Source organism: Ahaetulla prasina, chromosome 6 (genome assembly GCF_028640845.1).
Source record: "Ahaetulla prasina isolate Xishuangbanna chromosome 6, ASM2864084v1, whole genome shotgun sequence".
Classification (NCBI taxonomy): Eukaryota; Metazoa; Chordata; class Lepidosauria; order Squamata; family Colubridae; genus Ahaetulla; species Ahaetulla prasina.
In genome coordinates, this window is record NC_080544.1 from 111,940,159 (window position 1) to 111,957,671 (window position 17,513).

At 45.4% G+C, this 17,513-nt stretch overlaps 1 protein-coding gene across 1 annotated transcript in view; it reads right to left on the reverse strand.

The window, feature by feature from the left end:
- Window positions 1–298: 298 nt before the first annotated feature.
- The window catches only part of TFRC (transferrin receptor), a 29,418-nt gene continuing 12,203 nt past the window's right edge, over window positions 299–17,513 (reverse strand). The window contains exons 8-17 of the mRNA XM_058187890.1: window positions 15,528–15,691; window positions 14,187–14,306; window positions 13,526–13,611; window positions 13,069–13,132; window positions 12,179–12,246; window positions 10,959–11,005; window positions 10,541–10,622; window positions 6,184–6,426; window positions 4,372–4,512; window positions 299–3,419 (exon numbers count right to left, since the gene is read on the reverse strand). Coding sequence (XP_058043873.1) covers window positions 3,177–3,419; window positions 4,372–4,512; window positions 6,184–6,426; window positions 10,541–10,622; window positions 10,959–11,005; window positions 12,179–12,246; window positions 13,069–13,132; window positions 13,526–13,611; window positions 14,187–14,306; window positions 15,528–15,691 — 1,258 coding nt within the window. The 3' untranslated portion in view covers window positions 299–3,176. The remainder of the gene's footprint in view (window positions 3,420–4,371; window positions 4,513–6,183; window positions 6,427–10,540; window positions 10,623–10,958; window positions 11,006–12,178; window positions 12,247–13,068; window positions 13,133–13,525; window positions 13,612–14,186; window positions 14,307–15,527; window positions 15,692–17,513) is intronic.

The window sequence follows — 17,513 nt, forward strand, 5'->3', positions numbered from 1 at the left end:
TTTTTGCGACCTCCTTACAAGCGTCAGTAGGGGAAGCCAGATTCACTTAACATCCGTGTTAGTAACGTTAACAATTGCAGCGATTCACTTAACGAGTGACAAGAAAAGTTATAAAATGATGTTAAAACTCATTTAAAAAAATGTTCCGCGTAACAACATCCACTTTGGGCTCGGTTGTGGTCGTAAGTCGAGGACTGCCTTTCTTTCAAACACATCCCCCCCATCCCTCCCCCACTGTCCCTCCCCCCCCCCCACTGCAAATCGCCCCACAATAATCACATTTTCCAAGCTGACACAGTTTGGGTTTTTTTGTCTTTTCCTTTTAATGAAGGAGCAAGTCAAGGTTTTGCATTTTTCAAACAGCGATTGCATCAAGACAGTGGTCTCTTAACTCGAGAGAGAAAAACAGTTGCAGCTTATCAAGATGAAACACCGACACTTCCTCGATAACAACGTGGTGCCTGGGCCCGTGTGGAATTTTTTTTTTTTTTCCCACCTCACAACTACATCTACTGCTTTTAACGCGCCCTGGATGCATGCAGCGCTACGGAAACAATATACACAAGAAGTGCCTCTGCTGTATGAAACAACAGGGAAGAGAAACTCGCGCGGGAAGGTTGACTAAGCAAACTCTTTTTTTTTCACCTGAACAAAAACGGGTGTGAAACGCAACAGCCTTTGGTTGGAAATGAATCCCACCAAGGTATTTTTATAGCAAGCAGGCCTGGGAATTCTCGTATCTCAAAAGTCACGTTTTCCGTGTACGAATTCCACTTTTATGGTTTGGCCCTCCGAAGCAGAAAACGCAAGCAGGCTCGGCGTTTTGGAAAGCCAGGGGCGAGTAAAATTTCCGTTCACCTTAAAAGGTTCTTTACAGTTTACACCGCAGATGTTTTGGCTAGAGATGTGCGAGAGAGAAAAACAACCAAGAACATCTGTTACTGGGCTTTCCAGGTTTTTCCTGGCCCGTTTCTGACTTACCCAGAAGATTCGTCTTATCACAAGCGATTCCCATACATACATTCATCCCAGGAAATCATTAAAAGCTTTTCAAACAAGAGAGAGAAAGAAAGAGGAGGATGAAGATTTTAAAGAGAAAGTCCATGCCTTTTAAGAAACACACGTGGCTCTTAGCTATCATTCCTGCGTGCCTCGAGCTGTTTTGGAGAACAAGCCAGGATTCCTGGTCGAGAGAGGAAAGGTGGCTAATTCTGCTTCCTTAGGGCAAGGAGGTGGCCGAGCGAGAGAAACTGAGCTGGGTGGGGGGGTGGCATCTGTTGGCCGCTGGGTAAGGAGGGCAAACCTGGCCAAGCCAGAGTTGGGGTGATGATGCCCACCCACCACAGGTTCTCGCCCAGCCAGCCCTTGAGACAGAAAGAGACAATCGTACCAGGCTTCAAATAATTCATGTTAGATACTAACGACCATGCTCTGCAGGCGACGAGCATTTAGATAATAAAAATTATGGGGAACACTGTCCCCGATAATTATAAAGACACCCTTCAGTGCAACATATGGAGGTCACTGCCTCCGATATAACACTCTGGTAGGCAAAAGCTACCTTGTTCTTGGACATTATGGGAGACCCTGCCCCCGATAATGAGATTCACCGTCACTGTGCAGGACTGGAGTTTGCTCTGCAGGACTGGCGGCTGTTCGGCAACGGCCCAGAGATGGGTACGAAAGCCTGCAGCCAGCTCCCTTCCGCTTAGCCCTCGCCAGCAAAGGCGGGGGACGGCTAGGTCGAAGCCCACGTGGGGAGGGGGTCTGCAATTGCTGGCCACTTCTGGATAGGCAGAAATCTAGGGAATGTGGACAAGATCCCCCCTGGGTCTGTCAAGCAAAGTACCAATCCAGAGCAGGGGGGTCTCCAACCTTGGCAACTTTTAAGACTTGTAAGACTTCAACTCCCGGAATTCCTCAGCCAGCATAGCTTACTCTCTTGTCATCCCTTCCTCTGCAATCTCTCCTCTTTGGGGGATGAGAGAAAAAGACACAAGACACGGGTGGCTGAGGAATTCTGGGAGCTGAAGTCCACAAGTCTTTAAAAGTTGCTCAGGTTGGAGATCCCTGATCCAGAGGGATCGAGGCCAGCGTGGGTGGTCAAACGGGCCACCCTCCAAACCTGCCGACGGCCAGAATTTAAAGCAGGCACAGCTGCTCAAATCCTGGGGCGCAATCCAGCACATCTGGAGGGCGCCAGGGTGTTTTCTGCCAGAAGAGGCAGCAACCGCAGACCCTCTCCTTGGTGAGCTCTTAAAACGCCGCAGCGGAGGGAAATTCACTTCCCTGTTTCTAAAACCTTGGGGTTTCCCCCCCTCCCCCAGATGTTCACCGCCATTCCTGCAGGCCAATGAAGGCTCGAGGGCCTCGAATCTCCAGTTCTCCTCACGGTTAGCAGATGCTGCTTTTATTACTTATATCAAAAAAACGACAGTATAACTGTCATAATTATGGAAGTCACTGCTTCCGATAATTATATTCAGTAGAACACAAATAGCATTTATAGTGAACACTGTCACTGATAAATAAATAACTAATAAATATATCTCGGGACCAAGAGTCCAGGTGAACTCACCCTCCTCCCCGGTGCGACCGACGGAAAGGTGCTCGTTGTTTTCCCGGTAGGTCACAACGCAAGAAGACAAAGACAAAACCCGGGCTCTCCCCGAAAAGGGCTTCCCGTTGCTAATTCCTAAATCGTGTCCGCCAGACCCATCCCATTTATCTCATTTCCCGAGTAAGCGGCCGGAGGGGAACCGGACAGAAGGCAGAAGGCTCCACCACGTTCCAGAGTGGATACAAAGGCTCTTAATAATGTGTGGGAGGACTCGAATTCGCTTCCCGCCTTCCCGAGCAGTAGAGGGATACCAATTTAAGCCTTTTCGCTTATGCGGGAGGAGTTTGATGCCAACTGGAACGTGGTCGGCTTACAGACTTTCTATCCAGCCGGGCGCCAGAGTTCGATTACTCGAAAAAACAGAAATTCCTTCAGATTGCTAAGGGGGCTCAATTGCCATCTAAAATCTCTCCCCCTCCTTTCTCGACTTTGGGGGCCTCTAAAAAATTCGGCTGAAAAGCTAAAGGGAAAGGTGTAACTGTGCAACGGGTTGGGGGAAGAGCTCTGTGTGTGTGTTTTGTGTGGGGGTCTTTTGGAAGAGTAGGGATCAAGGTTTTCAGAGCTCGTTATTGATGTCCCAAATGTCGCCGCTGAGGGCGTTTGCTGCTCCTTGGATGGTCCACGTCAAGAGCGCCAGCTGGTTCTTGAAGAGGTCTTCGTCGAAAATGCTCGCGTTGGTCCTGAGCAGGCTGATGTGTTCCAGCAGGGCCTGGGTGGTGTGGGATCCGGAGCCCAGGAAGATGTGGCGGAAAGGCGTATCCTTGGGGGAGACGTATGGGGAGAGGAACTGGTACTCCACCTGCAAAGAAAGGCAGCGTTGGAGGAAGGCCTTTGCAAACATGGCCACTTTTTAAGATGGGTGGACTTCAATTCCCAGAATTCCCCAGCCAGCAACACTTAGCAAAAAAGACACAACTAAAAAGATGTTGAGACTTTGGAAAAAGCCACTAAGATAATTAAAGGCCTGGAGGTTAAAATACGAAGAATAGTTGCAGGTTTTGGGTTTGGCCGGTCTAGAGAAAAGAAGGACTTGGGGGGACACGATAGCATCTTCCAGTATTTGAGGCACTGCCCCAAAAGGGGGTGGGTGGGATTTATTCTCCAAAGTCCCTGAAGGCAGGAGAAGAAACAACAGATGGAAACTAATCGAGGAGAGAAGCAACCTAGAAATAAGGAGGAATTTCCTCACAGTGAGAACAATTAACCAGTGGAACTCCTTGCCTCCAGAAGTTGTGGGTCCTTCATCCCTGGAGCTTTTAAGAGGAGACTGGACAGCCACTTGTCAGAAATGGTCTAGGGTCTCCTGCTTGAGCAGGGGGCTGGACTAGAAGACCTCCAAGGTCCTTTCCAGCTCTATTCTAATTTGAGGGGCTGTCCCAAAGAGGAAGGGAGGGGGAGTTAATTTATTCTCCAAAGCACCAGAGGGCAGGACAAGAAATAATGAAGGGAAACTAAGGAAGAAGCAACTTGAAACCAAGGAGATACTTCCTGACAGTGAAGACCATCAGTGGAACAGAAGTTACCTTCAGAAGTTGTGGGTGCTCCACAACTTTTAAGAAGGGACAGGACGGCCACTTGTCCAAAATGGTGCAGGGTCTTCCTGCTTGAGCAGGGGGTTGGCCTAGATGACCTCCAAGCACCCCTCCAGCTCTGTTCTATTCTTCTGAACACTTAAGGCAACTCACATGACTCACTTGGGCAGAACCAGGGTTAGTTAGCGAGAGGAGAGGAGAAAATTGAGAAAGGCTCACTTTCATCAGCCGGTCATTCAGGAGACGGGACGTAGCCCTGTCGTCGAGGTCGGTGTTTTTCACATCCCGGGTCAGCGCAGTGGTTGCGCGAGTAAAATCTCCGCGGGCCTCGAAGAGCCACTGGATCTCCAAACCCCGTTTCTGCAGCAGAAGAGAAGCGGGACCGGGAGGGTTAGCAACAAGGACACGCGACAGAGCTGCCTTGCAAATTTATTTCAGGGTTCGTGAAGCGTTAATGACGGGGCCCTTCAGGAAACCAGGAACATCGTTTGCATTCCGGACACGAACTCCAGTTAACACATTTCAATAGTTGTGTTTGGCTCTCCGGGAACCTTCAACCTTTCAAAACTGCCCCAAAATCTGGCAATGTAAACTTGGCAACCTTTCTGTTGTAGCCTCAATAGCCCAGATGTCCAGGGTACCTTAGGGGTACTGGAGGCTGACCTTGGTGGTTTTCTTGCTGACCTTTTATTACCCAACTAGGTGATATCATCAGTACACACCTCCCTCCCTTTTAGTACTGATGATGTTACCTAGTTTGGTCACGAGATGTCTGCAAGAAACTCAGAGAGCACCAAGGACCTCCCTCCTTCCTTCCACCTCCTTTCTCCAAACCCCAACTTCCTTCTAGCACTGATGATGTTATTTAGTTGGATTATGAAACACCTGCAAGAAAACCACCAAGCTCAGAGAGCATAAAGGAACCCACAGTCCTCCTCCTCTTCCTCCTCCACTCCATAAACCCCACTCCCTTCTAGCCCTGACCAGGTTCCCTACTTGGGTTGTGAAAAGTCTGCAACAAAACTAGCAAGCTCAGACAGCACCATGCACCCCACTCTTCAACCCTGAGATAGATAGATAGATAGATCACTGAGAGCATACGCACCAAGACAAATTCCTTGTGTGTCCAATCACACTTGGCCAGTAAAATTCTATCCTATATCTCCAAAGGGCATTCACCTGGAAATGCTTTGGGTATCCAAAGAGGGAATATATATGGTGTTCCATGCAGCCCAGAGTTGCTTTGACACCGAAGTGGGTGGCATATACATTTAACAAATTAAATACCCCCTTTTCTCTCACGCCTCAGTGGTTAAAAGATGCGGAGCTTGTCAGCTGAAAAACCGACAGCCCAGGTTCAAGACCCAAGCGCTACGTGACGGGGTGAGCTGCTGTTCCTTGCCTCACCTCCTGGCCCACACCTAGCAGTCCAAATGCACACAATGCGAGTAGATAAATAGGCACCACTTTGGCAGGAAGGTAACAGCGTTCCGTGCGCCTGTGGTGTGCAGCCATGCTGGCCACACGAGCACAGAAAATGTCTTCGGATAAGGGTCTACGACACTTCGTCACGGCCAACCCGCCGTGGTCAACTTGCCATGACCAGCTCTCTATGGGACAACTCACTGCAGGACAAAAGTTACACCAAGATCGAAGAAATAGTCAAATAGAATCTTTTTTTTTTTTTTAAAAAAGGATGCCAGAGGAGCGACAAAATAAAATGGGAATGACAAAAATTAAAATAAATCTTTAATTATTTTGAATAATTAAATTGAATTGCTGAGTTGCTGAATTGTCCCAGCAAATTGGCCATGGCGAGTTCTCCTGCAGTGAGTTGACTATGGCGAGTTCTCCCCTTCTGTTCGGACAACGCTGGCTCGCTTGGCTAAGCAGAGTCGGACACGACTGGACAGGGGAAACCTTTTACCTCTATTTTCTAACCTTTCTAGATGGGAGTCCTCCCCAGTGGCTGTTATCGTCTGTTTTACCAACCCCATCGGTCGTATAACGAATCATCTCCCATGCCCTTACCTTCATTTCCTTCTGGTAAGGGAGCAGGCTCGTGACAAAATTCTGCAGCCGGCTGTTGTAGCTCTTGTAATCCAGATAGAGTTCCCGATCGTGGGTCAACCTGAGGGCCATCCGGCCGGCTATTTCGGCAGCCAACCGAATCGTCTTTTCCATCAGGGAGACGCTGTTGCTAAAGGCCGCGAGCAAGTTGCCTGGATTGTCCTCCGCTGTGCCGAAATAGGGGTAGGGGTAGGAGTCTCCACCCTACAAGGGAGAAGCGAAACAGTGAGCAAAACTCCACACCGAGTGGGGTCTTTTTTCAGTGCCCCGGCCTTGCCTCCATTTTTCCTCTAGGCAAGCTTTCCAGTAGCAACTAGTCGAGTAGTTGAGAGAGAAAGTGGAAGTTTTTGTGAGTTGAGCCTTGGAGGAAGGATCCCGTTTTTTGGCTGCTTCCTTAGCGCTTAGAAGCAAGAGTGTTTTCCGTCTTTGAAACACATAAAATGTTCAAAACTCCTGGCAAAATTACGTCCCACCTTTTGCAATATTTCACAGCATGGAAACTACCCGATCTGTGTTCCAATGGACAGGCCTCCCTCTCCTATACAGGTTAAATCTTTGACTCACAATGGTTCATTTAGTGACGTTCTGAAGTGACAAGGACTTTGAAAAAAAGTGACACGACCGTTTTCCCACTTATGCAGCAACCCCCATGGTCATGTGATCAAAATTCAGAATGCTTGGTAACTGGCTCCTATTTATGACGGTTGGGAGTGTCCCGTGGGTCACGTGATCCCGTTTTGTGAGCTTCTGACAAGAAAAGTCAATGAGGCAAGCCAGACCCATTTAATGACCATGGAAAGAAAGGTGATAAAAATGGGACAAAATTCACCGAACAGCTATTTCGCCTAGCAACAGGAATTCTGGCCTCAATTGTGGCCCTACCTGCAGTCCTGCCCGCCCCACTCAAAGACTTTAAGGAGGGAAGTGTCCGGTTTTAAAAGTTGTGAACTTCAACGCCCAGAATTAAAAATGGGGAAAACCCCTGGTACAGATGGTCTTACAGCAACTTATTATAAAAAAACACAGGATGAAATATTAGGCCCACTTAAAGAATTATTTAATCAGATACAATTAGGAGTGGGAATACCCCCGTCATGGAAAACATCTTTTATTTCACTGATACCGAAAGAGGAGCAAGACTGCTCTAAACCTGGTAACTATAGGCCGATTTCACTTTTAAATAATGATTATAAGATTTTTGTAAAAATAATAGCAAATAGATTAATGTTAGTTTTACAACAAAGAATTCATACTGATCAATCTGGTTTTATAAAAGGGAGGCAGATGAGGAATAATGTTAGACAGATTATTAATATATTGGAATATTTGGAAAAGAAGAATACTTCAGCGGCACTTATTTTTTTGGATGCAGAGAAAGCCTTTGATCGATTGCATTGGGATTTTTTATTTAAATTAATAGAGAAAATGCAATTTGGAGACTGTTTTATTAGAATAATTAAAGCGATTTATGGAGAGCAAACAGCACAGATTATAGTAAATGGTAGTTTGACAGAAGTTATTAAGATTGCGAAAGGAACAAGACAGGGATGTCCCTTATCACCATTATTGTTTGTTTTGACTCTGGAACCATTATTAGATAAAATACGAGAATTAATGAAAATAGAGGGAATTAAGATTAGACAATATGAGTACAAAGTTAGAGCTTTTGCAGATGATGTAGTGGTTACGTTAATGAATCCTATAAATTCAAGTAGATTTTGTTGGAAGTAATTGATAAATATGGAAAGGTATCAGGATTTAAAATAAATCAGAAAAAACAAAAGTGATAATTAAAAATATGTCTATACAACAGAAACAAAAACTAGAGGAAATGACAGGATTTGAGGTAGTAAAAAAGGTTAAATATTTAGGGGTCTATATTAGCTCATCGAACAAGAAACTTTATAAGAATAATTATGACTTGCTATGGCAAAAAGTTCAGAATGATATGAATGGCTGGAAGAAATTGCAGTTATCCCTATTGGGAAGGATTGCTATTAAAATGAATGTGTTACCTAGATTTTGTTTCTGTTCCAGATGATACCTATAATTAAAAAGGATAAAAATTTGGAAGATTGGCAGAGTGGGATTAATAAATTTATATGGCAGGGTAAAAGGCGAGGTTAAAATGAAAATAATACAGGATTCACGGGAAAGAGGTGGTTTAAGAATGCCTAATTTTAAACTATATTATGAAGCAGTAACCCTCTCAGTAATAAGTGACTGGTTTAACTTAACAGAGGAAAGAATTTTGAATATAGAAGGTTATGACTTGTTATATGGATGGCATGCGACTTATTTTATGGAAAAAAGTGGATAGGGCTTTTAAGAATCATGTGTTGAGAAGTGCTCTTTATGGTCTGGAATAAATATTCCTATAAATTAGATTATAAGATTCCTATATGGGCGAGCCCTAGACATGCAATAGAGAATATAAATATAGAACAGAAACAGGAAATGATTACATATAAAGAACTTTTGTATGCTGAAGGAGGTAGATTGCAATTAAAATCATTACAGGTATTAAATGAAGAAGGGAGGAATTATACTTGGTTTCAATATGGGCAAATAAGTGCTAGATGGAAAGAAGATCAAAAAATTGGTATAATGCAAAGGGAGGAAAATTTAATAAAGCAAATTAGAAATCAGACCCAGGAGCATATAAAGAGATTGTATAATGTGTTGCTTGAAATAGATTCGGAAAAGGATTTGGTAAAGGATTGTATGATAAAATGGGCACAGAATATTCAGGAACCAATAATGTTGGAAACATGGGAGAAAATTTGGGTTAGAAATGTTAAGTTTACACAAGCACAGAATTTAAGGAAAATTTTTATAAGATGTTTTATAGATGGCATTTAGATCCCAAAAAATTATCATGTATGTATCCTAATATCCAAGCGAAATGTTGGAGGTGTGATTGTGATGATGCTACATATTTTCATATTTGGTGGACTTGCAAGAAAATTAAGGTCTTTTGGATAAGAATTTGGTGGATTATTCAAAATGTACTGAAGAAGAAGATAAAGTTCCTGCCACAATTTTTCCTTTTGGGAATTATAATGGATTGTACAGGGATTGAGACTAAACTGATTTTGAACTTAATAACAGCAGCAAGACTGTTGATTGGACAATACTGGAAGAAAGAAGAGATACCTACAATAGAAGAATGGATATTGAAAGTTATTAATTTGGCTGAGATGGCTAAAATCTCAGCGTTTTAAAAGACAATACGCAGGAAAGATATTTAATTGAATGGAAAAATGGATTGATTATCTACAAAACAGATATCAGATTAAGAAATATCAGATTGCCTTTGAATAATTAGAAAGTTATTTTATGTAATGGGAGGGGTTGGGAGACGAAAAGCTTTGGATGTGGTTATTTGGATTGGACTTTACCTTGTGATTGACCGGGAAGCCGGGGTGGGGAGGAGGGGTGTTTTGTTTTTTTTTTGGGAGGGGGAAAAAAGGGGGAAAATGTTTTTGTTTTTTTTAAAACTCTTTCAATAAAAAAAAAAAAAGAAAAAAGAAAAAAAGTGACACGACCGTTTTCCCACTTATGCAGCAACCCCCATGGTCATGTGATCAAAATTCAGAATGCTTGGTAACTGGCTCCTATTTATGACGGTTGGGAGTGTCCCGTGGGTCACGTGATCCCGTTTTGTGAGCTTCTGACAAGAAAAGTCAATGAGGCAAGCCAGACCCATTTAATGACCATGGAAAGAAAGGTGATAAAAATGGGACAAAATTCACCGAACAGCTATTTCGCCTAGCAACAGGAATTCTGGCCTCAATTGTGGCCCTACCTGCAGTCCTGCCCGCCCCACTCAAAGACTTTAAGGAGGGAAGTGTCCGGTTTTAAAAGTTGTGAACTTCAACGCCCAGAATTCCCCAGCCAGCCAAGAATTCTGGGAGTTGAAATCCACAAGAATTAAAGTGGACAACTTTGGAGACCCTCGCCTTAAGATTTGGGAGCTTCATCACTGGAATCTTTCAAGAAGAGACTGGACAGCCATCTGTCACAAATGGTATGGGGTTTCCTGCTTGAGCAGGGGGTTGGACTAGATGACCTACAAGGTCCCCTCCAACTCTTGTCATTCTATCTGTTCAACCTGTCATCAAAGAGCTTGCTCGATGAGCAGAGCGCAAACTCTCCGAAGCCCAACTACTGAGTGTGGGGATGCCCACGTTGTCCTGGAATTCTGATGCCCAGCAAGACACCCCAGTTCTGAAAGCAGCTTGCACCCCCCCCCTCTCCCAATGTCAACAGAGGCTGCCGGAAAGCTACAGCACAGAAGGGCGAGTTCATAACTCACGTTGTTGATGCTGAAGGAGATGGCGGGTATCCCGGAAGAGGCGATGAATGTTCTCGCAGCGTCATCAAACCGAAATGGAACTCTGAGAAGGAAAAGGGGGGGAAAAAGTTTCAGCCACTGCTTTGGAACTTTTTAGAAAGCCAGTATGGCCTAGTGGTTAAGGTGCTGATGTAGAAAGCAGGAGACGGTGAGTTCTAATCCCAGCTTAAGCCAGAACAATCATTGGGAGAACATGAGTTCTAGTCCTGCCTTAGGGCCAGAAAGTTTGGAGATTTCTCTGATGGGGGAAACACTTAATGTTTATAAAAATCTGGCTATCAACGAGAGTTTTTAGCTGCTTCTCGGAGCTGTGAGTTGCAAAGCAGGATGTCCTGTCATGGCTGCAAGAAGATCAGGGAGAGCCAAAGCTTTCACTTACTCTTTGCTTGCAAAAGCGGCACGAAGATTGAGTGACGAAAAGGAGACCTGAAAAAGGACAAAGAGGACCAAATCACACCCTTTCCATAACAGGGATAATCCACACACCCCTCCGAGACTTAAAACAGTTCTGTGGCTCAATTCCCAATCCCTTCCCCAAAATTTCTGCTGTTGCAGATCTTAAATCAGAAGGCAAAAGATGTTCAACTGCACAGGATAGGGACAGTCAAGTCTGTGTGTGTTACCTACCTACCTACCTACCTACCTACCTACCCACCCACCCACCCATCCCACCCTATAAAAGCCAGTTTGGTTTACTGGTGAGGACACCAGGCTAGAAACCAGGAGACCGTGAGTTCTAGTCCTGCCTTAGGCATGAAAGCCAACTGAGTGAATACAGACCAATCACCAGGAGACGGTGAGTTCTAGTCCTCTCATATTCGGGTTTTCCCAGATGTGCCACAGTTTATCTATCCTAGTAAATCGAACTTTGAAAGATCCTTGCTTTGGAGTTTTTACTTGGAGAGGGGATTCTGGAAAGCTGACACCATGTTAGATATGAAAGCTGACTGGGTCTTTAGACCAATGTGAGTTCTAGTCCCATTTTAGGCATCAAAGCTGGCTGGGTGTCTTTGGGCCAATCACCAGGAGACGGTGAGTTCTAGTCCCATGTTAGATATGAAAGTCGGCTGGGCAACTTTGGGCCAATCACCAGAAGACGGTGAGTTCTAGTCCCATGTTAGATATGAAAGTCGGCTGGGCAACTTTGGGCCAATCACCAGGAGACAGTGATTTCTAGTCCCATGTTAGATATGAAAGTCAGCTGGGCAACTTTGGGCCAATCACCAGAAGACGGTGAGTTCTAGTCCCATGTTAGATATGAAAGCTGATTGGGTCTTTGGATCAATGTGAGTTCTAGTCCCACCATAGGCATGAAAGCCAGGTGGGTGACTTTGGGCCTGTCCCTCTCTCTCAGCCCAACCCACCTCAGAAGACTGTTATGGTAGAATAAGAAATATTAGATACGTTTGCTGCCTTGAGCTTTTATAAAAATAAAAGTTAGTAAAGGCAGGATAAAAACGAAGAAATCAAATACATAGAAGTCCACGGGATCAGCACATCTTTCTTTTTGTTCCTGCAGGGAGCACGAGGGGCACCAGAGCAGCCTGGCTCACTTCTTATTTTCTCAGAAACCCCCCCAAACAGGCAAGCGCTACTCACATCTGTGACTGCTTCCTCCAGGAGCTTTTTCAACAAGGGGCTGGAAGAGAACCGGAATTCCTTGGATCCTGCGAGATGGAAAGATGATGCTTGAGCCCAAGAGGCTCTGAGCTACCAGACAGGATACGAAAAAGGTTGGCCAATTTTAGACTGGAGAGCCAAATTAGAATAGAATAGAATTCTTTATTGGCCAAGTATGATTGGATACACAAGGAATTTGCCTTGGTGCATAGGCTCTCTCTGTACATTAAAAGAAGAGAAAAGATACCTTCATCAAGGTACAACATTTACAACACAAATGATTATGGTTCGCAACCTTGAGTTATTTATAAACTAACGAAACTGGGATACAAATAAATAATAACCATCTTCCAATGTTTCTCTTTCACTTCTCTGGGGTCTGTGCAAGGCTCAGAGGTGTGCAAGCAAATGTTATGCTGAGGAAAGACGTGGAGTCATTTTCTTAATTCAAAGAATCTAAAGGCTGAAGTTAGAGAAGAAAGGAATTTTAGAGCAGGGGTCTCCAACCTTGGCAACTTTAAGACTTGTGGACTTCAATTCCCAGAATTCCTCAGCCGGACATGTCTGGTTTTTTCCCCTCTTATCCGCCAAAGTGGAGAGATTGCAGAGGAAGGGATTATAAGAGAGTAAGCAAAGCTGGCTGAGGAATTCTGGGAGTTGAAGTCCACAAGTCTTAAAAGTTGCTGCTTAAAAGCTGTTTTAGAGAGTAGGAAGAAATAGGCCAGCAGGCTTAATGCTGCTCCTGGATACCAGGCACCTAGGTATCCAAGTCTACTCCTTACACAAAGGACAAAGCACTTCCTGTCACTTCTCCATTCTTGCTTTTCAAGCCGTAATTCAAACCTTGATTGAGCGTCATAGGCACGTACCTGAAACAGCGGCATCCAGATTGATGTAAGCGAACGCTTTCAAGTGCAGAGAGGCGGCATAGCCCTGAGAAGGTTTAGGAAAAGAAAAAGTGAGATTTCTGTACTATTCTACAAGTTAAATTAATTTTTTTATGGACTCAATTTATACAGCTGCTCATCTCACACACACAAAAAAGAGCACGGTGACTCGAGCAGTTGGAGTGCTGGGCAGAAGGTTAGCAAGCCGCGTTCGAGACCCCGCGGTGGGGCAGGGTTAAGTTCTCGTCCTTCACTCCAGCTCTTGCCAGGGTCATGAAAGGAGCCCCCAAATGGGCATCCCCAAGGCAACGCTGATGTCACCGGCTAATCTTTTCAACACTTCTGACAAAGCACTTCTGACTTTGGTGAGTGCAAAAATCTCACAAAGAGGCTCTGTAGCATGGAAGTGTTTTAATTTTTTAAAAAACCCACTTCTTACCTCTAGCCATTCCGTGGCACCGACGGCTCCGAATTCGCCTGCGCTCCAGCTGGCAAAGATGATGCTCCTGTGAGGTTTGTAGCCATCTGAAAAGCATGGGAGAGAAATTGGCGATCCCGTTCAGTTCAGCTCCCAAACCAACTCTTTCTCCCCTTTAGATTCAATTAGATTGGCAGAGTTGGAAGGGACCTTGTAGGTCATCTAGTCCAACCCCCCACTCAAGCAGGAGACCCTACACCATTTCTGACAAATGGCAGTCCAGTCTCTTCTTGAAAGCTTCCAGTTATGAAGCTCCCACAACTTCTGAGGCAAGCAGTTCCACTGCTTAATTGTCTTCACATTTAGGAAATTTCTCCTTATTTCCAGGTTGAATCTTTCCATCCATTATTCCTTGTCTGGCCTTCAGGTGCCTTGGAGAATAGCTTGACCTCCTCCTCTCTGTAGCAGCCTCTCAAATATTGGAAGGATGCTACCCTCTCTCCCCTGGTCCTTCTCTTCCCTAGACTAGCCAGGCCCAGTTCCTGCAACTGTTCATCATAGGTTTTAGCCTCCAGTCCCCTAAATCCTCTTGGTTGCTCTTCTCTGCACTCTTTCTAGTCTCCACATCTTTTTTGTAGTGTGGTGACCAAAACTCTCGTTCTATTTCTCTCAAAAGCCTTACCAGTTTTGACCATCGCGGAGATTGTGTGGGCCAGCTCCAGCAACACGGCCGTCCCGACTGCAGATTTCACTGTTCCATCTCCCCAGGCATCACGCTGAGCTCCGATCACGACATACCGATCTGCAAGAGGAAGCGGCTCACTGAATCCAAAATTGCAGTGAAGCAAGGGAGGGGCTGTGACAGCCAGAAATTTCTAGGGTGAGGGTGAAGAGGACAGTTGAAAGCTGTTAAGAAGTATCAAAGAAAACACGTGGCCAAGGATATAGGCCTGATTCTGATCGCTTATAGGTAATCCTCGACTTATAACAAGGGAGCCCAAAATTTCTGTTACTAAGCGAGACATTTCAATTGAATTTCCCCCCATTTCATAACTTTTCTTGCCATAAAATGGAGCAAAATTCAATTAAATGTCTTGTTTAGCAACAGGAATTTTGGACTCCATTGTGGCTGCAAGTTGTTAAGTGAATCACTGCAGTTGTTAACTTAGTCACACGGTTGTTAAATGAATCTGGCTTCCCCATTGACTTTGCTTGCCAGAAGTCGCGAAAGGGGATCACGTGACCCCGGGACACTGTAACCGTCATAATTAGGAGCCAGATGCCAAAGCTCTGAAGTGTGATCACATGACTATGAAGATGCTACAACAGTCGTAAGTTTGAAAAATGACCGTAGGTCATTTTTTTTCAGTGCAGTTGTAACTTTGGTCATTAAACGAACTGTTGTAAGTCAAGGATTACCTGTATTTCTCACCACTTAATAAATAAAACCACCATTTTATAGACCTGTTCTCTGGCTGTGTTGCTTTTGGTGCCTCAATGGAATGCATATGGTCCTTAACTTAACTTCCACTCTAAATTTAGTAGCTCTTCGAATTTAGGACTGTTTTTACAACCACTGCAGCCACCCCGTGGTCACGTGATCAAAATTTGGACGCTTGGCAACTGACTCACACATTTATGACGGCTGCAGCTTCCCGTGGTCACGTGATCCCCTTTCGGGACCTCCAGATGAGCAAAGTCGATGGGGAAGCCAGAGTCACTTAACCGGGCTACTCGCTCAACAACAGCAGTGATTCAACTTAACAACCATGGCAAGGAAGGTTGTAAAATGGGGCAAAACTCACTTCGGAAATGCCTCGCTTAGCAACATGCGTTTTGGGCTCCATTGTGGTCGTACGTCGAGGATACCCATATATATACCAGGAGAGACTGAAAGAGCCCATTTTGGGGATGCTTTGATTTGGGGTTCCTCAGGCCCCCGTCCTCCAAGGACCAGAAAGGTTGCCAAAGTGTTCAGACCCAACCTTTTCTCAAACACCACGGCCCGAGAAGCGGTGCTTACCTGGTTCCACAAAACCTTTAATCACGCCGAAGATGTTCAGGATTTTCTTCTCTACCAGTTGGTTGTTCACATTGAGCCTCACGTTCGTTCCGGGCATAGAGGTGGCACACTTGCGGAAGAGGGTGTATTGCCAGGTGGTGGGACAGTCTGGCCCGTCCAGAACACTGAAAGCAGAACCGGAACCCGTTACTCTACGTTATTCTAAGGCAGGGGTCTCCAACTTTGGCCACTTTAAGACTTGTGGACTTCAGCTTTGCTGGCTGAGGTATTCTGGGAGTTGAAGTCCACAAGTCTTAAAAGTTTATAACATAACATAACAACAGAGTTGGAAGGGATCTTGGAGGCCTTCTAGTCCAACCCCCTGCCCAGGCAGGAAACCCTACACCATCTCAGTCAGATGGTTATCCAACATTTTCTTAAAAATTTCCAGTGTTGGAGCATTCACAACTTCTTCAGGCAAGTTGTTCCACTTATTGACTGTTCTGTCAGGAAATTTCTCCTTAGTTCTAGGTTGCTCCTCTCCTTGATGAGTTTCCACCCATTGCTTCTTGTTCTGCCCTCAGGTGCTTTGGAGAATAGCTTGACTCCCTCTTCTTTGTGGCAGCCCCTGAGATATTGGAAGACTGCTATCATGTCTCCCCTAGTCCTTCTTTTTATTAAACTAGACATACCCAGTTCCTGCAACCATTCTTCATATGTTTTAGCCTCCAGTCCCCTAATCATCTTTATTGCTCTTCTCTGCACTCTTTCTAGAGTCTCAATATCTTTTTTACATTGTGGTGACCAAAACTGAATGCAATATTCCAAGTGTGGCCTTACCAAGGCATTATAAAGTGGCACTAACACTTCACGTGATCTTGATTTTACCCCTCTGTTTATGCAGCCCAGAAATGTGTTGGCTTTTTTGGCAGTTGCTGCACACTGCTGGCTCATATCTAAATGGTTATCCACTAGGAGTCCAAGATCCCTCTCAGTTACTACTGTTGAGCAAGGTACCACATATACGGTACCTGTGCATTTTGGTTTTTTTGCCTAGGTTGGAGACCCCTGATCTGAGGTACACTTCTCCAACATCCCGTGAGATGTTAAAAATTGTCATCGTTTAACACCAAATCTCTCTCTCTCTCGTTATTTCAAGGAACAGGATAGAGGGAGCCCTCGGCTTATAACCGTTCATTTAGTGACCCTTCAAAGTTATAACGGTATCGACAAAAGTGACTTGTGATCCTTTTCACACTTAACAACAGTTACAGCATCTCCATGATCACGAGATCAAAATTCAGACACTTTGGCAACGGCTTCATATTTATGAACAGAACCAATGTCATGGTCCGATCATTTTCTCCTTCGCCTAGACTTCCGAACCGCCACTCACCATCGCAGGGAGACGGAACCTATACGTTGGTTCCGTCCCAGGCGCCTGATGGACCCGGAGAGGTTCCTGACGGAGCTTGGGCCATTTCCTGAGGATCTGGCCCACGGCACGACTGAGGAACTAGTCGTGGCCTGGGAACAGGCCGCGGCTGGGGCCTTGGACCGTGTCGTGCCTTTGCGGCCTCTGACCCGGTGTAGATCTCGTCCAGCACCTTGGTTCTCCGAGGGGCTGAGGGAGATGAAACGCCGGAGAAGACGCCTAGAGAGCACTTCGAGGTCCAGTCGTTCTGAAGTTGATCGACACTAGTTGGGTCCTATTCTAGGACCTACCTAGTGGCAATGGGGAGGCGAGGCGTCTACTCCACCCTCATTGCGCTGCAGATAACCGCCCGCCGCCCTGTTGGGTGGCCCGCCCTCCTTCATCAGGAGGTGCGGATGACCCTTTGCAGGACGAGCCGAGGAGTTTAGTGGTTATCTATACGATAAAATCGCTCAGCTCCGGACGGTCTGGACCGAAATTGGGATGATCAAGCGAGGGAGAGGAGACACGCCTTGTTGAGCCGGTTTGGGATGAGTTTGACCCTGTGGCTCCCGAGGACGTGGACAGGTTGT